We start from the raw sequence: 24,916 nt of genomic DNA, 5'->3' as shown, positions 1-24,916 counted from the left end.
CAGGGACTGACTCTCCCTATCCAGAATATCTTTAGCGACTTCGTCAAGAGGTTTGGACCTTTTGGCGTAACAGTTAAGTTGCTGCCTTGATAGTCGCTGGACCAGGGTGGCTCAAGTCACGGTTGATGCTACCCCTTGAATTCGCTACATTGGTGTCAGAAGTGGGATGGTGGGTGGGGCTATCGGAGAGCTGTGTACATGTGATGGACTTGGTATAGAGAAGCATGGAGACACGCTCTCCCAAAGGAAGTGGGTAATGGTAATGTAGCAACTTTAACCCAACATGTAACAACCTTATCAAGAGGCTTGGACCTCTTGGCATAAATGGTTAAGGTGTTGGCATGACAGTCGCTGGACCGGGTTTGAGTCCCGGTCAGGGCTACCCCTGAATTTGCTATATTATACTCCAGCACCTTATTCACTATTTGATATAACCTTATATTAAGGTGAGGAGGGGAGGAAATAGTTCCACTATTGATACGCAGCCCAAAAGTGTCCTCCAAGTTGTTAGTTGCCGAGTTGAATTTGCAACTGTTGCAATAATTAATTCTAGAGGAATTCTCTATGAGAATCGTATGCATTACGAGTTCTAAGATATAGGCCCAATTCTGTGGTCTGTACGGCGTCTAGCACTATTATTGTGGCACGTTCCCGTGTTCGCTGTTTTTAGAACGTAGTGTAATTTCATTAGCTTAGGCTACTTTCAATTTTGTTATACAGAAAGCGAAAGGATTGCTCAGATCGAACGATTCACTTGGCCGACGCATTGCTGTACAGGTAAGGTAAGAAAAACACTAATATACATGTAATACTAATTTGGAAACCTTTTTGATAGGACTTGGCTGAACCTAAACTAATATTTATTTTATTTCTGTCTGTTATGGTTATGCCATTGTGGTCCATACAGTTTCATGTTTAGCAGCTGTGTATAATGTATAAGACATAAATGAAATATGACTTTATAAATATGACATTCTAGCGTAATTTAAATGTAGGCTACAGTAGGCTATATCTGTTAGGGTCCACTGTAGGGATAGACAGGGATGATGAGATCAGGATGCAGTGTTGGAAAAAATAACCAATTGTCATACTTGAGTAATAGTAAAGATACCTTACAGTTGCACTATGCGGAATTAGCTCCGCCATTTCCTGGTTGCTAAAACTCTAGTTTGGCTAATTTCAGTTTATGTGACAAAATAAGCTAGTATAGTGGAGATAATCATTGTACCATCCTAACCGCTGTGAAATATATTTTCCATAACCAAAAATATTGCTGTTTCAGCTGTTTGAAGCCGGTGTACAAAACCGAAAGACAAAGACCCCAAAACGAAACTTAAGAACGGAAAGCATAGAAATAACAGAGCGACCACTTTAGACTTGTTTTCAAGTAACATTATAGATCTATGACTCACATGTGTATGTGAATTTGGTCGGTTGCTCAAAAAGTTACATATTGACACTAATAGAAAAGGACTCAAGTAAAAGTGAAAGTCACCCAGTGAAATACTACTTGATTAAACGTCTAAAAGTATTTGGTTTTAAATATACTTAAGTATCAAAAGTAAAAGTAATTGCTCAAATATATCTAATTATCAAAAGTAAACATAGAAATAATTTCTCATTCCTTACAATAAACAAACCAGACGGCACGGTTTTCTTGTTTTAAAAATGTATGGGTAGCCAGGGGCACACTCCAACACTCAGTCATAATTTACAAACAAAACATTTGTGTTTAGTGAGTGACAGATCAGAGGCAGTAGAGATGACTAGGACATTGTCTTGATAAGTGCGTAAATTGGACCATTTTCCCAGCCTGGTAAGGAATCATTTGAAGTGTAACGAGTACTTTTGGGTGTCAGGAAAAATGTATGGAGTAAAAATAACATTATTTTCTTTAGGAATGTAGTGGAGTAAAAATAAATATTGTCAAAAATGTAAATAGTTACATAAAAATACCCCAAACAACTACTTAAGTAGTACTTAAAAGTATTTTTACTTAAAGTTGCACTATGCAGAAATCACTCCGCAATTTCCTGGTTGCTGTAATAGTTCTCCTAATTTCAGTTTGTGACAAAATAAGCTAGTATAGTGTAGAGAATCATTGTACCATCTAAACCGCTGTGAAATATATTTTTCAAAACCAAAAATATTATATTTTCAGCGGTTTGAAGCTTGTGTCCTAAACCGAAAGTAAAAGATGCAAAAACAAAACTTAAGAATGGGAAGCATTGAAATAACGCACATAGAACAAACTTGCTTTCAAGTAGAATGATAGATCTATAACTCACGTTTCTATGTGAATTTGGTCGGGTCGCCCAAAAAGTTACATATTGCCACTTTAAAGCACTTTACACCAATGCCAGGAAGTAGGCCTACACTTAGCAGCCAACTCAAATCCTTTTAAACCGTTTCATTCATTTGAAGTACTATTTGGCTCCCATATACACCCTGTAGAATATATTTTTTTGACTATCCAATTAATTTAATTCTAGGATGTCGGTGACGTTTTTTGGCTGGGACGTGGTGTACGATGACAACTCCCTGGTGTTGGAACTGGGGGCGGAGCAGGAGCCTCAAAAGGGGGATGCTTACACTATGTACCATGGCACCAATGTCCAGACTGCTCGGCTCATCATCACCAATGGCTTCCGCCAGTCCCCTGATGGCATGTTGGGCCCCGGTGTGTACGTGAGCCGCAACCAGCAAAAGGCAGCGCGCTACCCGCTAAAAGCCCCCCCCTCCGACCGCGTGGTGCTGCAGCTGCGTGTTAACACTGGCCGCGTGAAACGCATCGACAAAGACAACCACCCTATGCAGAAGAGCTGGAACGCAGCAGGGTACGACACCGCGTGGGTTCCCCCCAACTGTGGCATGCAATCCGTGCCCAGCGGCATGGAGGAGGACTGTGTGTTTGACCCCCAGCGTGTCGTGGTCACTAGCATCGCCAAGGCGCCCAACCCCACCATCATGGCTGAGCTAATGCAGTTGGTTTCACAGAAGCGGCCTGGGACTGGAAGGGGTGGAGACATGCAGGTTGCGGTGGCTGGGGGTGTGTGTACCCTGTGCAGGAGGAAAACCACACCAGATCACACACATACGCTGCACCCGTGCTGGGGCTGCGGACAGAACATCTGCACCCTCATGACCAAACACACCTGCTCTGCCAGTGCCTGACGGGGGGAATTTTTCATAGGGCAGTGATGTGTCATGGTCTAATAGTCTTCGGTGGTGTGTTATTGCATACACGTGTCTCAGGGACCTAATATTTTTTTCTCCTGTAAAATATATGCTGTACATCATGTGGCCAGAATGTATCTCCTGAACAAACCTTTTATCTCCACATGTAGGCTTATGTTGCATGTGGCTGATTATGGTGTGCTATTTTGGTGCACAATGATGTGCCAGAGGGGATCAACAAAGATACATAGCATGTTCTTGTACAGTACCAGTCAAAAGTTTGGACACACCTACTCATTCCAGGGTTTTTCTTTATTTTTTATTATTTTCTACATTGCAGAATAATAGTGAAGAGTGTTAAATCAAAATCAATTTTACGAGATTCTTCAAAGTAGCCACCCTTTGCCTTGATGACAGCTTTGTACATTCTTGGCATACGCTCTACCAGCTTGATGAGTTTGAAATGCATTTCAATTAACAGGTGTGCCTTGTTAAAAATTAATTTGTGGAATTGCTTTCCTTCATGCATTTCAGCCAATCAGTTGTGTACCACCCCTGTATACAGAACATAGCCCCTATAAGTCTATATTACTTCAAGACTTGATGGTCAGTCAATCTGGAAAATGTCAAGAACATTCAAAGTTTCTTCAAGTGCAGTCGCAAAATCCATCAAGCGCTATGATGAAACTGGCTCTCATGAGGACCGCCACAGGAAAGGAAGACCCAGAGATACCTCTGCCACTGAGGATAAGTTCATTCGAGTTACCAGCCTCAGAAATTGCAGCCCAAATAAATGCTTCACAGAGTTCAAGTAACAGACATCTCAACATCAACTGTGCAGAGACTGCGTGAATCAGGCCTTCATGGTCGAGTTTCTGCAAAGAAACCACTACTTAAGGACACCAATAATAAGAAGAGACTTGCTTGGGCCAAGAAACACGAGCAATGGACATGAGACAGGTGGAAATCTGTCCTTTGGTCTGATGAGTCCAAATTTGAGATTTTTAGTTCCAACCGACATGTCTTTGTGAGATGCAGAGTAGGTGAACGGATGATCTCTGCATGTGTGGTTCCCACTGTGAAACATGGAGGTGCTTTGCTGGTGACACTGTCAGTGATTTATTTAGAATTCAAGGCACACTTAACCAGCGTGGCTACCACAGCATTCTGCAGCGATACACCATCCATCCCATATAGTTTGCGCTTAGTGGGACTAGAATTTGATTTTCAACAGGACAATGAACCCCAAACACACCTCCAGGCTGTGTAAGGGCTATTTGACCAAGGAGAGTGATGGCATCAGATGACCTGGCCTCCACAATCACCCGACCTCAACCCAATTGAGATGGTTTGGAATGAGTTGGACCACAGAGTGAAGGAAACGCAGCCAACAAGTGCTCAGCATATGTGGGAACTCCTTCAAGACTGTTTGAAAAGCATTCCAGGTGAAGCTGGTTGAGAGAATGCCAAGAGTGCACAAAGCCGTCATCAAGGCAAAGGGTGGCTACTTTGAAGAATGTAAAATATATAACAATTTTTTGGTTACTACATGATTCAATATATGTTATTTCATAGTTCTGATGTCTTCACTATTATTCTACAATGTAGAAAATAGTACAAATAAAGAAAAACCTTTCAATGAGTAGGTGTGTCCAAACTTGACTGGTACTGCATATTGGCCTTTTATTACTGCAGTATCACTATGTATATTTTCACTATGTAATATTGTCTTCTTCTTGAACTGCACTGTTGGTTAAGAGCTTGTAAGTAAGCATTTCACGGTAAAGTCTACACTTGTTGTATTCGGCGCATGTGGCAAATAAAGTTTGATTTGATCCATTTCATATGAAATACATGAGCTCCAAAGTAAAAATACTTAATCCTCATAGGGTTTGTCGTTTTCTTACATATAGCTATGGCAGTGGTTACATGATATAATTTGGCTGTGTTGCAATGCACACAGCATTCACATGAAATAAAGAAGCAAAAAATAGTAAAAGCAGGTTCAGGACGGCAGCTTAATTTCCTTCAATTATATTTATTGTTGATGCGTTTCGGAGAAAGCGCCTTGTTTTAAACTCAATTTCCTCAGTATGCACGGTGCAAACTACACTGGAATCTAAGGAGTTTGAGACCCAGTGGCGTGTGATGTGATTTCAACCATCTTTACTTTTCAGTCCTGACTCATGGGCAGGCTTAGAGCATATACATCAAGGGTGGCCTTCCGCACCAGTGGGTCGGCTTTGAGCGCAAATTAAAAATGTTATTAAGTGATACATCTTTTCTGTCTTAAGGCGACACCCAAAAGCAGATATGTTAATATAGCTCATGCTCTGAAGGCACTTTCCTACATGATAAACAGCATAGTGCAATAACAAGATGACAAAGCGTACATTCTTAATTAGCCAACTACAGAATTGAAACACTATCTTGTTTGTCTGACAATATCACAAGTGTCAGTCAAGGCATTTAGTAACTGATCAGTTAAATATGGGTTAACTAGTGAGCATTCACCAGAAGCTGTAGGGAGACCATACATATGTTTTGGAATGGTCAAAAGTGCTGAATCTGAAGGTGTAGGTTTTGGTGCATCCAAATGTACCCATTTGTTTTTTGTCTGAATGTGTTCCCGGTACTGTGAGTTGCCACTGGAGAAATGAATTTAAAGCTACAGAATGCACCTCTAAGGATTTGAAGTTAAACTGTTAAACCCTGGAAGTAAAACATTGTGACAGGAATGTGTTCACTGCTTACCACTACCTTGCTTCCCTTCTACCTACATAAAGAATACCCTTTGAACATCATGGCAGGATATAGAGGAGTGGTCATCTCATGCATACGATCATACATAGGCGACAACATAACTTATGCATGATATGACCACTCCTCTACATCCTGCCGCGCTGCTCAAAAAGTTAAGATACCATTTTCAGAGGCTAGTGTTTTGACCCTCAGCGCCTCCCGTTGGTGTTATTCCCAAATCTCAATATCCCATAGTAAGAACTGATTGCCTAAACTAATCTATTGCATACAAATACCATAAGTACTGTAAACGTTTGACATGATTGTGAAAGACAGAGACACACAAGAGTCAAGCAGTGAAGGAGATGTAGGAGATACATTGTTGACTTCAGGTCATGCATTGTTTGCGGAGTGAGTGGCTGGCTGTGGATGGAGCTGTGCTGTCCCCTGGTAGTCAGTCTGTAGTGGGCAGTCAGCAAGAGGTGAGCCGTGTGTGGAACTCCAGCAGTCTGCCGTCTCCACTGGCTTTGGCGTCATCCACCAGGGTCTAAAGACACACAAAGTAAAACTGCTGAATAGGAACACTAAACATTGTGACAGGAACATGTTTTAAGGGATGTAGTCACTGCGTACCACTACCTTCTACCTAAATGCAGCATACCCTTTGAACAGCGTAGCAGGACAGAGTGGTCATCTCATGCATACGAACACACCCTATGCATGATATGACCACTGCCGCGCTGTTCAAAAAGTTTCAAGATACAATCTTCAGAGACTAGTGTTTTGACTTCCTGACCCACCTCATCTCTTCATCCTCTGAGACATTAGGCTAATGATCTTCTGTTACCTGATTGGCAGTCTCTAGCTAACTGTTGCTACCTCAGTGCATCCCACCTGGCTGGCCTGCTCCTTATTGAAACAGTACACCTGACCTCAACTGTGCTCCCTGCTTCGACAGACCAAGCAATCAATACACAGTAAATATACTACCTTCTCCTGTATTAAATATGGGATCTCATTTTAACCAGAAATACTGTTACGTTAGTCTTTTTAAACCAATCACACATGTATACTTCTTGGAAATCTTTTAGCTGTAATTGGTTCCTTCTGTACTCACGTCCATCAGCTCCAGGTCGTCTTTGGCATGCAGGTGGCGTAGGAGGTACCAGCGAGCCACACACGCCACCGTCTCTGGGTAACCTTGGGAGGGGAAGTACACCAGCCTCTCCAACAGACGCCTCGTCTCCCTGGACCACAACAACAATCAGAGCAATCCGACTCAGACGACAGGAGAGTTGTTTGCAGCAGATGTGCACGGGCTTTTACTATTGTGAATGTGTTATGAAGTTGTATCACAAGAACAAGCTGTCAGGTAATATCAACTGTACTGTTGAACACATTCATTGAAGATTTGCTGTCATGGTTCGAGGGGCGAGAATATGAAATGGAGATTATGGGTACATCCCAATAATATCTCCTTTATCCTGAAGTGTACACTCATTCACTACTTCCCATAAATCCAAAAGCATTGGCTTGGTGGAGACATTGGCTAGTGGGAGTTTTCACCATATTCCTGATTCCTAACTTGAATGGAAGCTACTGGTAAAGAAGTGAATAAGTCCACACTTTGGGAGGAAGGAGATAATTGGGACATCGCCAGCCACTCTGATGAGTGTAGCAGGGGTTCCCACCTGGCGGCCATCTTGGTGGCGAAGTGTAGCAGGGCCTGGACAAGGAGGGCTACAGGGGAGGGGCCCAGCTTCAGAGCCTCGGTGGTCGCCTCCAGAACCAGCTCCTTCCATTCATCACCAGGGACTTTCGCCTGAAACACACAAGAAAAAAAGAAAAAAAACACATTTCATACCTCCATATAGGTGAGCAGAAGGTGAATGTCCCTTGAAGCTTTATAGCAGTAACTACATTGACGAAAAAGACAATGCAATGTTCCACTGTTTAATCAAGGAATTGTCTAATCTGGAAGGCTTTGTCTGCAATCTAATTTGGGCTCAGCAGGTACTGAGACAGATAATTACCACCCCACAGGAAGAGAACCGTTCATACCCCTCTCTCACCAAGGTTCACTGTGCCTCTTAAAAAGTCACAGCCGCGGGAAGATGTTTGGTTAATTTTTTTCTTCCCTATGCTACAGACTGCTACATTGGTCCACTAATACAGGCCTAGTAAAGGCCCATTGAACTACTTTAGTGGGACATTTGTTTCCTTTAAAAATATATATATTTTCAGGGGGTGCTGCAGCACCATCAGCACCCCTACTTCTCACGGCTATGCTCACAGACCTGATGCATAACCCAAACCTCCCCTTTTAGAGCTGTACATACACTGGGGCTGTTGAAAGGGACAATGAATACCCTTGGTGCTGTTTGCATTTCCACTTGGCTTTGATCAGTTGTTCCATCATTGTGTGTGTGTCATTCCTCACTAACCTGCCGTCTGTTTGTGTTCTGTTGTTGGTCTCTGTATTTGGGGGGGATGGGCCCCTGTATGAGTGTGTTTTGTGTTAGCAACTGATTCAATACACCGGCTACCTTGGTTTAACCACATTTCAGACATTTTTAGGAAAAAGGGTTCACATGTCAAGGATCACTTGTGTAATTTACTAGAATACAAACAAACTCCGCATTCTTGACTTGTCATGGATGTGTAAATAATTGTACTGCTCAGTAGGCCAGTAGGGCTAGTCCCAGAGGGAGACTCACCATGCCCAGTAGGGCTAGTCCCAGAGGGAGACTCACCATGCCCAGAAGGGCTAGTCCCAGAGGGACACTCGCCATGCCCAGAAGGGCTAGTCCCAGAGGGAGACTCGCCATGCCCAGAAGGGCTAGTCCCAGAGGGAGACTCGCCATGCCCAGAAGGGCTAGTCCCAGAGGGAGACTCGCCATGCCCAGTAGGGCTAGTCCCAGAGGGAGACTCGCCATGCCCAGTAGGGCTAGTCCCAGAGGGAGACTCGCCATGCCCAGAAGGGCTAGTCTCAGAGGGAGACTCGCCATGCCCAGTAGGGCTAGTCCCAGAGGGAGACTCGCCATGCCCAGAAGGGCTAGTCCCAGAGGGAGACTCGCCATGCCCAGAAGGGCTAGTCCCAGAGGGAGACTCGCCATGCCCAGTAGGGCTAGTCCCAGAGGGAGACTCGCCATGCCCAGTAGGGCTAGTCCCAGAGGGAGACTCGCCATGCCCAGTAGGGCTAGTCCCAGAGGGAGACTCACCATGCCCAGAAGGGCTAGTCCCAGAGGGAGACTCGCCATGCCCAGTAGGGCTAGTCCCAGAGGGAGACTTGCCATGCCCAGTAGGGCTAGTCCCAGAGGGAGACTCACCATGCCCAGTAGGGCTAGTCCCAGAGGGAGACTCACCATGCCCAGTAGGGCTAGTCCCAGAGGGAGACTCACCATGCCCAGTAGGGCTAGTCCCAGAGGGAGACTCACCATGCCCAGTAGGGCTAGTCCCAGAGGGAGACTCACCATGCCCAGTAGGGCTAGTCCCAGAGGGAGACTCACCATGCCCAGTAGGGCTAGTCCCAGAGGGAGACTCACCATGCCCAGTAGGGCTAGTCCCAGAGGGAGACTCACCATGCAGGGGCTGAGGGCCAGTAGGGCTAGTCCCAGAGGGAGACTCACCATGCCCAGTAGGGCTAGTCCCAGAGGGAGACTCACCATGCCCAGTAGGGCTAGTCCCAGAGGGAGACTCACCATGCCCAGTAGGGCTAGTCCCAGAGGGAGACTCACCATGCCCAGTAGGGCTAGTCCCAGAGGGAGTCTCACCATGCCCAGTAGGGCTAGTCCCAGAGTGAGACTCACCATGCCCAGTAGGGCTAGTCCCAGAGGGAGACTCACCATGCCCAGTAGGGCTAGTCCCAGAGGGAGACTCACCATGCCCAGTAGGGCTAGTCCCAGAGGGAGACTCACCATGCAGGGTCTGAGGGCCAGCAGGGCTAGGCGCAGAAGACATGCCATTTTCCCACTGTGAAGGTCAAGCTGGGAGGCCAGCTGCAGGCTTTGTCTGTAGGCCATTACTGCCTGTACCAGCAGACCCTGGGTACGATACACCTCCGCCAGCCACTGAGAGAGGAGGGGAGAGACAAGGGAGGGAAGAAGGACGCAAAAACATACAATACTTTACAGACATCCAGGCCAATATCTTCAACCCCTCCAGTCAGCAGTGTGTGTGACTCACGTGCCAGGCGGCCACTGAGGTGTGATTGGCTAAGACGGCACTGCTGAGCTGCTCCAGGACGGAAGCTGGCAGGGCAGTACCGGCACTGGACAGGAGGAGGTGTTCACACTGCACCTGCCTCAACAGCAGGACTACAGCGGGGTGCTCAGGAGACACACTCAGGACCTGGGAGAGGGAGGAGAGACGGGGTTAGAGGATGACACTTCAGAATTGTCGACCATGAAGAGCATTTCCAAACGACTTGGGCCAGATGGGGGGAGAGGGACAATTGCAGGAGATGAGGAACTCCTTCAGGAGATCAAACATGAAAACTCCTTCACTTTCAAATTAGACTCAAAAGCTCAGAGAGATGTATGACGGATGTGGTTTGGAAGTGCCAAGCGTATAGGGGACGTATGACTGCTGCATGTACAGGGTGTATTTGTATTTGTTATTGATCCCCATTAGTTCCTGCCAAGGCAACAGCTACTCTTCCTGGGGTCCAGCAAAATGAAGGCAGTTTATACAATTTTAAAAACATTACAATACATTCACAGATTTCACAACACTCTGTGTGCTCTCAGGCCCCTACTACTACATATCTACAGTACTAACTCCATGTGTGTATAGTGCATATGTTATCGTGTGTGTGTGTGCACCTATGTTTGTGTTGCTTCACAGTACTGCTGTTCCATAAGGTGTTTTTTAATCTGTTTTTTAAATCTAATTTTACTGCTTGCATCAGTTACTTGATGTGGAATAGAGTTCCATGTAGTCATGGCTCTATGTAGTACTGTGCACTACCCATAGTCTGTTCTGGACTTGGGGACTGTGAAGAGACCTCTTGTGGCATGTTTCTGGGGTATGCATGGATGTCCGAGCTGTGTGCCAGTAGTTCAGACAGCTCGGTGCATTCAACATGTTAATATCTCTCATAAATACAAGTAGTGATGAAGTCAATCTTTCCTCCACTTTCCACCAGGAGAGATTGACATGTATATTATTAATATTAGCTCTCTGTGTACATCCAAGGGCGAGATGTGCTGCCTTGTTCTGAGCCAATTGCAATTTTCCTAAGTCCTTATTTGTGGCACCTGACCACATGACTGAACAGTAGTCCAGGTGTGACAAAACCAGGGCCTGTAGGACCTGCCTTGTTAAGAAGGCAGAGTAACACTTTATTATGGACAGACTTCTCCCCATCTTAGCTACTGTTGTATCAATATGTTTTGACCATGACAGTTTACAATCCAGGGTTACTCCAAGCAGTTTAGTCATCTCAATTTGCTCAATTTCCACATTATTCATTGCAAGATTTAGTTGAGGTTTAGGATTAAGTTAATGATTTGTCCCAAATACAATGCTTTTAGTTTTAGAAATATTTAGGGCTAACTTAATCCTTGCCACCCACTCTGAAACTAACTGCAGCTCTTTGTTGAGTGTTGCAGTCGCTGTAGTAGCTGACGTGTATAGTGTTGAGTCATCTGCATACATAGACACACTGGCTTTACTCAACGCTACCCTGGGGAATTCCTGATTCTACCTGGATTATGTCTGAGAGGCTTCCATTAAAGAACACCCTCTGTGTTCTGTTAGAGAAGTAACTCTTTATCCACAATATAGCCATAATACATAACTTTTTCCAGCAGCAGACTATGATCGATAATGTCAAAAGCCACACTGAAGTCTAACAAGACAGCCCCCACAATCATTTGATCATCAATTTCTATCAGCCAATCATCAGTCATTTGTGTAAGTGCTGTGCTTGTTGAATGTCCTTCTCTATAGGCATGCTGAAAGTCTTGTCAATTGGTTTACTGTGAAATAGCATTGTATCTGGTCAAACACAATTTTTTCCAGAAGTTTACTAAGGGTTGGTAACAGGCAGATTGGTCAGCTATTTGAGCCAGAAAAGGGGGCTCTACAATTCTTGGGTAGCGGAATGACTTTAGCTTCCCTCCAGGCCTGAGGGCACACGCTCTCTAGTAGGATTAAATTGATGTGGCAAATAGGAGTGGCAATATCGTCTGCTATTATCCTCAGTAATTTTCCATCCAGATTGTCAGACCCCAGTGGCTTGTCATTGTTGATAGACAACAATCATGTTTTCACCTCTTCCACATTGACTTTACGGAATTAAAAAGTACAATTCTTGTCTTTCATAAGTTGGTCTGATATACTTGGATGTGTAGTGTCAGCGTTTGTTGCTGGCATGTCATCCCTAAGTTTGCTAATCTTGCCATTGAAAAAGTCATTAAAGTAGTTGGCGATATCAGTGGGCTTTGTGATGAATGAGCCATCTGATTCAATGAATGATGGAGCAAAGTTGGCTTTTCCCCCAACATTTCATTTAAGGTGCTCCAAAGATTTTTTACTATCATTCATCTTTGTTTCAGAGTATAGTTTATTTTTATTTAGTTTAGTCACATGTTTTCCTGATTTGCAGAACGTTTGCCAATCAGTTGGGCTGCCAGACTTAATTGCCATACCTTTTGCCTCATCCCTCTCAACCATATAATTTTTCACTTCCTCATCAATCCAAGGTGATTCAACAGTTTTTACAGTCATTTTCTTAAATGGGTGCATACTTATTAGTAACTGGAATAAGCAATTTCATAATGTGTTTCATCATGTGTCAAGTGCAGCGTCTGGTTGCTCCTCATTACACACCACAGACCAGCAAATATTCTTTACATCAACAACATATGAATCACTACAAAACTTATTGTATGACCTCTTATACATTATATTGGACCCAGCCTTTGGAACAGTAGTTTTCTTAGATATGGCTATTATATTTGTTTGTAAATACCCTGGTAGGTTGACTGACAACCTGAACCAGGTTGTAGGCACTGGTTACAGTTTATTTTTTTCTTGAGTGGGTAGCTTGAGTGCCAGTCAATATTTAAAATCACCCAGAAAATATACTTCTCTGTTGATATCACATACATTATCAAGCATTTCACACATATTATCCAGATACTGACTGTTAGCACTTGGTGGTCTATAGCAGCTTCCCACAAAAATGGGCTTCAGGTGAGGCAGAAGAACCTGTAGACATACTACTTCAACAGTATTTAACACATGTGTGTGTGTATGTGAGGGTTTTGACGGTGTGTGTACCTGAGAGCAGAGGGCCTCAGCCTGCTCTAGCTGGCCTCCACTTGTCAGTCCTGTCACAGCCTGCTGCAGCACCCAACCCTCCAGAGCCTGGGCCAGAGGCTGGTCCACCTCCTCCACATTCCGCACTGCACACACACAGAGAAAAAGGTTAAAGAAAAAGGTAAACACACGGAGCGAGGGAAAAAGTCTCACATTTAAATACTTTCTTTCGATCCAAAACTTAAATAATGCTACATGTCTTTGCTACATATGTACACAGTCACACACACCTCAGACCAGTGCTGACCTACCTTTCTCTGACACCACAGCCATGAGCACCTGCTCCAAGCCTCGTCTGCCAGGGGTGGAGCCAGAGAGGGAGCAGGCTGTGTTCTCTGTGTGACAAGCAGCCATTAGCCCCGCCCACACCGCCGGGTCATCTGACAGACAGACGGGGAGAGGAACATGTTACATCAGGGAATCCATACACAGTGTCCATACAGTCTTAAAGGGATTGAGGCTTTGTGTGTAGATGTTAATGTTGGAAAAGGCTGTGTGTGTGTGATCATCATGGCCTTACCGGGGCAGAGCAGCACAGCCCTCTGCATGGTCTTCAGAGCGTTCCTGCTGCGATCTTCTCCAGAGTGCCTGCCACATGCCAGCTGGTTCACGCCACTGTACAGCAGTGCCCTCTGCAGCCACACACAGGTAGTGGCAGGCAGCACACCCACACACAGGGACAAAATAGACACAGTGAGAGGGAAGGGGACCAAACCTTCCCTAGAAGGTCACTAGTGAAATGTGGGGGGTGTCAAGTAGAGACGAAGGGTAGGGGTGAGGCGTGGGGACAGGGGTGCACACGTACCTTTCCTTGGGTCATGCTGGAGAGACACGCCACGTGGCCTGCCACTGCACCTCCCTGGAACACACAACACAAGCTGAGTGATAGAGTGAGAGTGACAGATAAAGATAGAGATAGATAGATGACATACCTTGGCCTTCCTGGGGTAATACTGTGGCACCAGTCTGGAAAGCAGGGCCCACAGGGAAGGGTTGCCAGGGTTACTGCACCAACACAACAAGAAAGCGTGTTACTATCTGTATCTACATCCCTACTCACATGGAAGAGATTCTAGCGCTTTCTTTAATCCTAAACTACAGGACCAGTCAAAATTTTGGAGACACCTACTCATTCAAGGGTTTTTCTTTATTTTTACTATTTTCTACATTGCAGAATAATAGTGAAGACATCAAAACGATGAAATAACACACATGGAATCACGTAGTAACCATAAAAGTGTGAAACAAATCAAAATATATTTTATATTTGAGATTCTTCAAAGTAGCCACCCTTTGCCTTCATGACAGCTTTGCACACTCTTGGCATTCTCTCAACCAGCTTCATGAGTTAGTCACCTGGAATGCATTTCAATTAACAGGTGTGCCTTGTTCAAAGTTAATTTGTGGAATTTCTTTCCTTCTTAATGCGTTTGAGCCAATCAGTTGTGTTGTGACAAGTTAGGGGTGGTATACAGAAGATAGCCCTATTTGGCAAGCATGTGTCTGTTACAGAGTTCAAGTAACAGACATCTCAACATCAACTGTTCAGAGGAGACTGCGTGAATCAGAACTTGACATTTCTGCAAAGAAACCACTACTAAAGGACACCAATAATAAGAAGAGACTTGCTAGGGCCAAGAAACACGAGCAATGGGCATTAGACCGGTGGAAATCTGTCCTTTGGTCTAATGAGTCCAAATTTGAGATTTTTGGTTCCAACATCCGTGTCTTTGTGAGACGCAGAGTAGGTGAACGGATGATCTCCGCATGTGTGGTGCCCACCGTGAAGCATGGAGGAGGAGGTGATGTGATGGTACTTTGCTGGTGACAGTGTCTGTGATTTATTTAGAATTCAAGGCACACTTAACCAGCATGGCTACCACAGCATTCTGCAGCAATACGCCATCCCATCTGGTTTGCACTTAGTGGGACTATCATTTGTTTTTTAACAGGACAATGACCCAAAACACACCTTCAGGCTGTGTAAGGGCTATTTGATTAAGAAGGAGAGTGATGGAGTGCTGCATCAGATGACCTGGCCTCCACAATCACCCGACCTCAACCCAATTGAGATGGTTTGGGATGAGTTGGACCTTAGAGTTAAGGAAAAGCAGCCAACAAGCGATCAGCATATGTGGGAACTGCTTCAAGACTGTTGGAAAAGCATTCCAGGTGAAGTTGGTTGAGAGAATGCCAAGAGTGCACAAAGCTGTCATCAAGGCAAAGGGTGGCTACTTTGAAGAATCTCAAATATATTTTGATTTGTTTCACACTTTTATGGTTACTACGTGATTCCATATGTGTTATTTCAATGTAGAAAATAGTCAAAATAAAGAAAAACCCTTGAATGAGTAGGTGTGTCCAAACTTGACTGGTCCTGTATAAGAAAAGGGACCTTGATGCTACTCAAGGGAAGGGGGATGGAATAGGTCTGTAGTACAGGCCGGGATTAGGGGTCAATATTGAGACTTGGGTTGCATACACTAAGAACCAAATGGATCCAAGCGGGCTGAAACGTGGAGGTAACTACCTGGACCTACCTAGTATTTGGTCCAATAAGAAACTAGTTTTCGTTGCAAAATGTTTTCCTTTGGACTATTGACTACACCCAGTGGTGTTGAGGTGTACCTGTGGACGGCCCTGGAGGCCTCTCGCTGCACAGCGCTGTAGTTGCCCTGCAGGGCCAGCAGGGTGCAGGTGAGCAGGCAGCGTTGCTCCACGGCAGCCCCAGTGGCCCTGCCCTGCTTCAGCAGCTCAGTGAGGGCCGCACTGGCCAGGGTGCTGTCCCCATGGACCAGCCCCAGAGCACACAGGCACAGCAGAGACTCTGGCACAGGTTCCTTCAGCATGGAGCTACGGACACCACACACAGACGCAAAGAGACAGAAACACACAGAGAGACACACACACACCGTAGGTTTAGTCATTTAGGTCTTCATTCAGTGTGTGAAGGGAGAAGTGTTGAAGCAGTGGTGCGTCAGGAGGAACTGACCATTTGAAGAGCAGTGTTTTAGCAGAGTCCATGTTCCCCAGTCTGTGCTGCAGCAGAGCCAGAGAAGTCAGAATGTAGGCCTTCTCTTTCTCAGTAGAGGCCACCATCAGAGCCTTCTCGTAGGCTAAGAGACAGGGCAATGTTGAAAGGCATCCAAACATATAAAAATACACCCCCCCCCCCCCCCCGACACTGAATGAGCAATGAGCCACTCACCACTGATGCTCTCTGGGATGAGTCCTGCTCTGCAGTAGGCCAGCGCCAGGCCAGCCAAGTCGTGGAGCACCTCTAGAGATGTGGAAGAGTAAACGTGCACCGCCTCCTCCCATTGGCCTGTGTTGCTGAGGGGTAGAAACACCACACTTACACTACGAAACCTGTTTTTTGAGATCTTTCAATCATTTCGGAACATCTGTATGAGGACAAAGTGTTGTGGTACCAGAGGGCCCGGCCATAGCTTCCCAGGGAGAAGGCCAGTAACTCCACGGAAGGCGTCGCCTGCAGCAACTCCACAGCTCTGAGGAGAAGAGGAAGAAGAGATACATTTTCTATTTAACCTGGCATTTAAATAGCAAGTAGAGGCGCACTAACACACAGACACACACAATCCATTTCCAGACAGACACACCTCTGGTAAGCCAGCACTGCCTGTTTCTTCAGCTGCAGGTGCTCGTTGAGGAAACCCAGCATGACGAAGGCATCAGGGTCTGTCTGGATCCGCTCTGACAAAACAAAGAAATTAACCATTTCCCTTTAGGCTCTTAGAGCTAGCTAATTTCTAAATTTGACAATCAAAGACTGAAGATACAAGGTACAACAATCTCAAGTTTTGCCAATTATGGCATAAGAAGGCCATTGTAAGAAAGCTTGATTGATGACTCAACCACACACCTGTGTACTTGCTCAAAGCCACCTGAGCGGCAGACACCGCGTTCATCTGGACGATGTTGTAGCGATAGAGCTCAGAGTCCCTGTTACTCTTATCCAGCAGAGTGGCACAAACCCAGTAAGCATAGCCCTTTACCCCCTCCGTCTAGGTGTGTATGTATGTGTGTGTGAGGGGGGGGGGGGGGGGGTCGAGAGAGAGACAAATTGAGAGTGAAAGGAGAGAGAGTGTAGAGAGCACAAGAGCGAGAGAATAAAACAAGACAGGATAACAGAATAGCAGACAATGAGATGCTACAACATCATTCCAATAGGTCTCAGCTGAGGACCACCAACAGTAGCCTAAATGGAGGAATGAATTGACATACGTGTGTACTGAGCTCTGTGGTGTGTCTGAACAGGTCCATGGTATCATAACTGCCCACCATCTCTGCAATAAGGGCCTGGTACAAAGAAGTCGAAAACGGGATATGGGGAGCAAAGTGATCGACAAGAGGAGAAAAAGAAAGGGATAGGAGGTTAGAACATGTCTGTATAACATGTCTGTATAACATGTCTGTTTAACATTGAGCAACACTGGCTTGCATGGTTACGGTCTCTGGTGCCTTGTAGGCATGTCACAAGATACCTGTCCAATCCAGCAGTTGACATACAGTGGTTCCAAAGACTGGGCGATCTTAAAGGCTTCATGGGAGAGCTGGGAAAGCAATGGAGCAGGATTGTTAACTAACAGGGGAATGAAGTGAATAATAAAATAACACACACACTATGGAAGTTGATGCTTTCAATAAACATCAGTAGATAGAATCACAATCAAGTTCATTTACCAGAAATGAGACATTCCTAATACAATGAACCTGACAGTAATACAGACAGAACATAGACATAGGAATTTACACGGTCTAGAGGACACATACCTCAACACTGGCTTTCTTCAGATACAAAGCACCCAGGTTTGTCCAAGCAACAACATTCTAGATTGGGAGGACATTTATTTTTAAAAAGACACACATAACTGCACTGGGGACCAGTATGTTTAAAGAGACTGGCCTTTCAGCAATCTCAACGTTCAATATGCAGCTCGATTTATGGCAGAGTTGCTGATTGGTTGTTAGACATAACAAATCATTCCATGACAACAATTGTCTCTGGAAGATATAATAAAAATGCTAACAAAGTTGTTGTATTGAGGCTTAAAATCAGAGCCGAGACGTTTTGTGGTCGGAATTGCAGGATGTATTTACTTAAGAGAATTTTGACATGAGCTAGCAGCTTTTGACAGACTGGTCTGGAGAAACAAAAAACTATACCAACATGTTCTGTGGAGGAAAAAAGTGATAGAGTTCCAATATGTGCCTAATCGTTGTGATTGGATGATCGTTTTGAGGTTTATCGAATCAGGATCAATTCCTCTGTTCTACTCAAGCTCATTAATGATAGAATGTTCATATTTGAAGATGGCAGAAAGGCCAGTCTGTTCAGCATGACAAGGAGTGGCAATGAGTGGAATGATAGCAGCTAAACAGACTGGTGCCCAGACTAAGACATAAGAGATGATTCAATGAAAAGTGAGTACCCAATACTGTGTGATGTGTTGTACTTACATTGGGTTCCACTTGCACTGACTTAATGAAGCTGTGTTGGGCAAGGGCATAGTTCTCAAGTCCTGAAAAGGAAGTGTAAACAGCCATTCTTATGTTATAAACAGACCTAAAGACATGGCAACAACATCCCATAGCTCCACCACCAATGAAGGCTCCCATCAACCAGACAAAAGTAAAACACTTGGGTTCAGCCAATTACAGTAACGTCTACATTGTTTTGTGCCAAGGAGTGTAATGATAGCAGAAACAGACTGGTACCCAGGCTACATCTTTCTACCTTTGCTCATGGCGACCACTCCCAGGGCATTCCAGTAGCTATGGTTACTACTGTTCAACATGATGGCCTTCTTCACACACTGAGGAGAAGAGAAAGAGTGTATTATATTGATATTGTATGTTAACTACGAAACGTGTTGGTGTTTAACTCCCAAGAATTGGGCTGAATACATCTCTTTCAACTCTTCCTCCCCAGACAATTGAGTGTTCTGCCCCATCCTGCCATCCATCCAGCCAGGTGAGTTTTGTACCTGCAGGGCCTTCTCCAGCAGCAGTAGCAGGGTGTTGTGCTCCATCTCCTGAAGGCAGGGGGGCAGACAGGCCTGGTGGTAGTAGTTGAGACCCAGGTCATACCACAGGCTGGAGCTCTCAGGCATCAGCTTCAGAGCACGCCCATAGCATCTGTACACAAAGACATGATTCCTGATTCATCTTACAGTGCAGACCAAACCTAAAAATCATGACACCAGAGAGGGATCCTCCTACCCAGTATCCATTAGCCTTGAGATAGCGGTGTCCTGTGTATTCAAATCACGTGGCTTCTATCAGAACACTAGTGACTAGCCGCTGTTGGCGCCTCACCTCTCCCCCACTCGGAGGGTGTGTCCCTGGTTGAGAAGGTGGCCCTGGTCTGGGGGTTGTAACCCGGCCAGGGGTCCTGGCACCACAACGCGGGCCCTGTTGGGGGCCACAGTGCTGACTGAAGTGCAGGCGTCTCCCAGTAACTTCCACAGACAGGACAAGTCTGGCCGCAGCTCTACAGCCCTGGGAGTGGACAGACACAGGCAAAGGGGATGTTAAGTACAGTCAAGTGTGTTTTTGTATACATTCAGTGGAAAATCATTTTTAATAGTGAAAAACAAATCATGTGTTGAGGCCCTTGACTTTTGTTTCATGAGCAACTTGAGAAACGATGTAGGTTTAAAGTCCTCACATTACATGAAAGCAACAAGGCATTTATCAAATGTAATACTGGTAGCCCAAGTCATTCTCATGAGCAAAGTGCCCTTTGATACCACAGTGTAATTTTATTATGGACCCAATTAATTCCAATTCTCTCTGATCGCCGATGGTGAGTTCCAGTAATCCTTTTCAAATGAGCTGCCTCTCTGGGCTCCTGGGAACGCTGAGTGAAGTGTCTAACCTGAAGAGGTACTGGATGGCCTGTTGGATGAGGTCTATGGCTCCTCCATCTCTATAGTCCTCCATCAGGCCTCTGGCCAAGGACAGCAGACACTCCCCAAGGCCTGGGGGCAGCACGCACACACACACACACACACGGAAATGGTCGCAATGCTTGGGGCTGGTGGTACAGTTGAAGTCGGAATTTTACATACACCTTAGCCAAATACATTTAAACTCAGTTTTTCACAATTCCTGACATTTAATCTCAGTATAAATTCCCTGTTTTAGGTCAGTTAGGATCACCACTTTATTTTAAGAATGTGAAATGTCAGAATAATAGTAAAGAGAATAATTTATTTCAGATTTTATTTCTTTCATCACATTCCCAGTGGGTCAGAAGTTTACATACACTCAATTAGTATTTGGTAGCATTGCCTTTAAATTGTTGAACTTGGGTCAAACGTTTTGGGTAGCCTTCCACAAGCTTCCCACAATACGTTGGGTGAATTTTGACCCAATTCTCCTGACAGAGCTGGTTTAACTGAGTCAGTCACGCTTTTTCAGTTCTGCCCACAAATTTTCTATAGGGTTGAGGTCAGGGCTTTGTGATGGCCACTAATACCTTGACTTTGTTGTCCTTAAGCCATTTTGCCACAACTTTGGAAGTATGCTTGGGGTCATTGTCCATTTGGAAGACTCATTTGCGACCAAGCTTTAACTTCCTGACTGATGTCTTGAGATGTTGCTTCAATATATCCACATCATTTTCCTTTCTCATGATGCCATGTATTTTGTGAGGTGCACCAGTCCCTCCTGCAGCAAAGCACACCCACAACATGATGCTGCCACCCCCGTGCTTCACGGGTGGGATGCTGTTCTTCTGCTTGCAAGCCTCCCCCTTTTTCCTCCAAGCATAACGATGGTCATGATGGCCAAACAGTTCTATTTTTGTTTCATCAGACCAGAGGACATTTCTCCAAAAAGTACGATCTTTGTTCCCATGTGCAGTTGCAAACCGTAGTCTGTTTTTTTTATGGTGGTTTTGGAGCAGTGGCTTCATCCTTGCTGAGCGGCCTTTCAGGTTATGTCGATATAGGACTTGTTTTACTGTGGATATAGATACTTTTGTACCTGTTTCCTCCAGCATCTTCACAAGGTCCTTTGCTGTTGTTCTGGGATTGATTATGACGGCTGCGTGGTCCCATGGTGTTTATAGTTGCATACTATTGTTTGTACAGATGAACGTGGTACCTTCAGGCGTTTGGAAATTGCTCCCAATGATGAACCAGACTTGTGGAGGTCTACAATTTTTTTCTGAGGTCTTGGCTGATTTCTTTTGATTGTCCCATGATGTCAAGCAAAGAGGCACTGAGGTTGAAGGTAGGCCTTGAAATACATCCACAGGTACACCTCCAATTGACTCAAATGATGTCAATTAGCCTATCAGAAGCTTCTAAAGCCATGACATCATTTTCTGGAATTTTCCAAGCTGTTTAAAGGCACAGTCAACTCAGTGCATTTAAACTTCTGACCCACTGGAATTGTGGTACAGTTAATTATAAGTGAAATATTCTGTCTGTAAACAATTGTTGGAAAAATTACTTGTGTAATGCAAAGTAGATGTCCTACCCGACTTGCCAAAACTATAGTTTGTTAACAAGAAATGTGTGGAGTGGTTGAAAAACAAGTTTTAATGACTCCAACCTAAGTATATGTAAACTTCCGACTTCAGCTGTATGTGATGGCTGGGAAACAAGGAAAGGTCATCCTCCAACATGATCCATTCAGAGCTTCTGGACATACTCTAATTAGTGTATGCTGTCAGACTGTCACAGTTTCAACAGAACAGAGAACAAAATGGTCTCCAAATAAGGTCCTGCCAGGGTGCAAGACTGTAAAACAATAATCACCTTGGAATAGACACCAAAAAAGGACATGCGGCACACACGTGTGCACGCTCAGACACACCCCTACCTTTGAGTGCAGGCACATAGTCCTCCTGGGCTATGATCTGCAGGTACTCTGCAGCAGCCTCTTTGAACTTTCCCAGGGTCTGTTTGATGGCAGCAGTCTGGTAGAGGCTGTATATGGAGGAGGGGTTGAGCAGCTGGGCCTTGGCAAAGGCCTTCAGGGCCGACGTGAAGCTCCGGCGGTTCAGGTAGGCCTCGCCCAGACATTCCCAGCACACCCAGTCCTGGGGGTCAGCCCTCAGAGCAGCCTGCAGACTGACATAACACATCAATGAGTGTGTGTATGTTCGTATGTGGTGTCAGAGACTATGTTCAAATGAGTGGTCGCCTCAGGGGTCTTACTCTGCACAGGCCTGGGGGTGCTGGCCCACCTTCAGGTGGTAAAGGCCTCGTCTCATCCAGGCCCACTTTGCTGAACCAGGGGTGGCTCTCTGGATCACTGACTGGAGCACAGCCAGGGCAGTGTCCTGGGGAAGGCAGATAGAGGGAACAGGGACAGATGCTTGATACAGCAGCATAGATTACAGTGCAATCCAATGTCCGTAGTCTACACTAGCAAGAGAAACATTTCATCCAGGCACAAAATCAACTGAATCAAACAGTTAGGTAGGCCTAAGTGACATGGACATTATATCAAACAGTTAGGTAGGCCTAAGTGATATTGATATTACAGTTGAAGTCGGAAGTTTACATACACTTAGGTTGGAGTCATTAAAACTCGTTTTTCAACCACTCCACAAATTCTTTGTTAACAAACTATCGTTTTGGCAAGTCGGGTAGGACATCAACTTTGTGCATGACACAAGTAATTTTTCCAACAATTGTTTACAGACAGATTATTTCACTTATAATTCACTGTACCACAATTCCAGTGGGTCAGGAGTTTACATACACTAAGTTGACTGTGCCTTTAAACAGCTTGGAAAATTCCAGAAAATGATGTCATGGCTTTAGAAGCTTCTGATAGGCTAATTGACATCATTTGAGCCAATTGGAGGTGTACCTGAGGATGTATTTCAAGGCCTACCTTCAAACTCAGTGCCTCTTTGCTTGACATCATGGGAAATCAAAAGAAATCAGCCAAGACCTCCGAAAAAATTGTAGACGTCCACAAGTCTGGTTCATAATTGGGAGCTATTTCCAAACGCCTGAAGGTACCACGTTCATCTGTACAAACAATAGTACGCAAGTATAAACACCATGGGACCACGCAGCCGTCATACCACTCAGGAAGGAGACGTGTTCGGTCTCCTAGAGATAAACGTACTTTGGTGCGAAAAGTGCAAATCAATCCCAGAACAACAGCAAAGGACCTTGTGAAGATGCTGGAGGAAACAGGTACAAAAGTATCTATATCCACAGTAAAACAAGTCCTATATCGACATAACCTGAAAGGCGGCTCAGCAAGTAAGAAGCCACTGCTCCAAAACCGCCATAAAAAAGCCAGACTACGGTTTTCAACTGCACATTGGGACAATTATCGTACTTTTTGGAGAAATTTCCTCTGGTCTGATGGAACAAAAATAGAACTGTTTTGCCATAATGACCATCGTTATGTTTGGAAGAAAAAGGGGGAGGCTTGCAAGCAGAAGAACACCATCCCAACCGTGAAGCACGGGGGTGGCAGTATCATGTTGTGGGGGTGCTTTGCTGCAGGAGGGACTGGTGCACTTCACAAAATAGATGGCATCATGAGGAAGAGAAAGTATGTGGATATATTGAAGCAACATCTCAAGGCATCAGTCAGGAAGTTAAATCTTGGTCGCAAATGGGTCTTCCAAATGGACAATGACCCAAAGCATACTTCCAAAGTTGTGGCAAAATGGCTTAAGGACAACAAAGTCAAGGTATTGGTGTCGCCATCACAAAACCCTGACCTCAATCCTATAGAAAATGTGTGGGAAGAACTGAAAAAGCGTGTGCGAGCAAGGAGGCCTAGAAACCTGACTCAGATACACCAGCTCTGTCAGGAGGAATGGGCCAAAATTCACCCACCTTATTGTAGGAAGCTTGTGTAAGGCTACCCGAAATGCTTGACCCAAGTTAAACAATTTAAAGGCAATGCTACCAAACACTAATTGAGTGTTTGTAAACTTCTGACCCACTGGGAATGTGATGAAAGAAATAAAATCTAAAATAAATCACTCTACTATTATTCTGACATTTCACATTCTTAAAATAAAATGGTGATCCTAACTGACTTAAGACAGGGAATTTATACTTGGATTAAATGTCACGAATTGTGAAAAACTGAGTTTAATTGTATTTGGCTAAGGTGTATGTAAACTTCCGACTTCAACTGTATATCAAACAGTTTGGTAGGCCTAAGTGACATTTAGGTTTTATCCAAATGTATTGAATCGGGTGGATGGACTACTAGAGTCACTTCCAAAGGGGAAAGTCTTCTGTGATCGGCTGCAGCCCTCCAGGACCAGAACAAATCAACAGACAACTCACCATGTCCCCCTCCTTCATGCTCAGATCCACAGAGGCAGCCCCGGACTCTGCGTCGTTGCTGTCCAGCTCAAAGGCTCTCTTGTAGCAGCCCCTAGCTCGACCCTGGTCCCTGGCCACCTCCCGGTAGTAATGGCCCAGGTAGCAGAACACAGAGCCCAGGTACGGATCCAGTTTGGCAGCCTGACACAAAACACACCAGCTGTCAGTAATGGCAGTGAGCCAATCACCAAACTAATGTCATACCGTACAGCTGGATGCGAGAAGCACTGTAGTTTAACTGTACCAAAGCCAGAAATGTGCCCACAGCCCATCCCACCCACTGTTAAAGCCTGTTGATCATCCTATGACATTTAGAAGCCATA

The 24,916-nt window shown here is 44.9% G+C and overlaps 2 protein-coding genes across 5 annotated transcripts in view; one reads left to right on the top strand and one right to left on the bottom strand.

Moving 5' to 3' along the window:
- Nucleotides 1-511: 511 nt before the first annotated feature.
- On the top strand, nt 512-5,063 carry gig2p (grass carp reovirus (GCRV)-induced gene 2p). 2 transcript variants are annotated; one of them, XM_071404087.1, is made up of 2 exons: nt 512-777; nt 2,493-5,063. In XM_071404087.1, exon 2 carries the CDS (start codon nt 2,494-2,496, stop codon nt 3,172-3,174), a length of 681 nt encoding a protein of 226 aa, XP_071260188.1. In that variant the 5' UTR covers nt 512-777; nt 2,493; the 3' UTR covers nt 3,175-5,063. The 2 variants fall into 2 exon arrangements, with proteins under 2 accessions (XP_071260188.1, XP_071260187.1); XM_071404086.1 differs by having other exon boundaries at nt 530-782.
- Nucleotides 5,064-5,195: 132 nt separating this feature from the next.
- The window catches only part of skic3 (SKI3 subunit of superkiller complex), a 28,367-nt gene continuing 8,646 nt past the window's right edge, over nt 5,196-24,916 (bottom strand). For all 3 annotated transcript variants that reach the window (XM_071404083.1, XM_071404084.1, XM_071404085.1), the window contains 27 exons: nt 24,555-24,734; nt 22,440-22,564; nt 22,102-22,352; nt 20,147-20,249; nt 19,585-19,767; nt 19,254-19,404; nt 19,004-19,082; nt 18,727-18,788; nt 18,040-18,096; nt 17,751-17,819; nt 17,491-17,565; nt 17,129-17,270; nt 16,866-16,959; nt 16,677-16,754; nt 16,454-16,578; nt 16,238-16,361; nt 15,874-16,098; nt 14,178-14,250; nt 14,051-14,104; nt 13,766-13,877; nt 13,497-13,625; nt 13,207-13,331; nt 10,105-10,269; nt 9,837-9,989; nt 7,611-7,741; nt 7,037-7,166; nt 5,196-6,466 (listed from right to left, as the gene is read on the bottom strand). In XM_071404083.1, coding sequence (XP_071260184.1) covers nt 6,392-6,466; nt 7,037-7,166; nt 7,611-7,741; nt 9,837-9,989; nt 10,105-10,269; nt 13,207-13,331; nt 13,497-13,625; nt 13,766-13,877; nt 14,051-14,104; nt 14,178-14,250; nt 15,874-16,098; nt 16,238-16,361; nt 16,454-16,578; nt 16,677-16,754; nt 16,866-16,959; nt 17,129-17,270; nt 17,491-17,565; nt 17,751-17,819; nt 18,040-18,096; nt 18,727-18,788; nt 19,004-19,082; nt 19,254-19,404; nt 19,585-19,767; nt 20,147-20,249; nt 22,102-22,352; nt 22,440-22,564; nt 24,555-24,734 — 3,270 coding nt within the window. In that variant the 3' untranslated portion in view covers nt 5,196-6,391. The remainder of the gene's footprint in view (nt 6,467-7,036; nt 7,167-7,610; nt 7,742-9,836; nt 9,990-10,104; nt 10,270-13,206; nt 13,332-13,496; nt 13,626-13,765; nt 13,878-14,050; nt 14,105-14,177; nt 14,251-15,873; nt 16,099-16,237; nt 16,362-16,453; nt 16,579-16,676; nt 16,755-16,865; nt 16,960-17,128; nt 17,271-17,490; nt 17,566-17,750; nt 17,820-18,039; nt 18,097-18,726; nt 18,789-19,003; nt 19,083-19,253; nt 19,405-19,584; nt 19,768-20,146; nt 20,250-22,101; nt 22,353-22,439; nt 22,565-24,554; nt 24,735-24,916) is intronic.

Source organism: Salvelinus alpinus, chromosome 5 (assembly GCF_045679555.1).
Source record: "Salvelinus alpinus chromosome 5, SLU_Salpinus.1, whole genome shotgun sequence".
In the NCBI taxonomy this organism is placed as follows: domain Eukaryota; kingdom Metazoa; phylum Chordata; class Actinopteri; order Salmoniformes; family Salmonidae; genus Salvelinus; species Salvelinus alpinus.
This window is presented reverse-complemented; position numbering and strand designations above follow the sequence as displayed.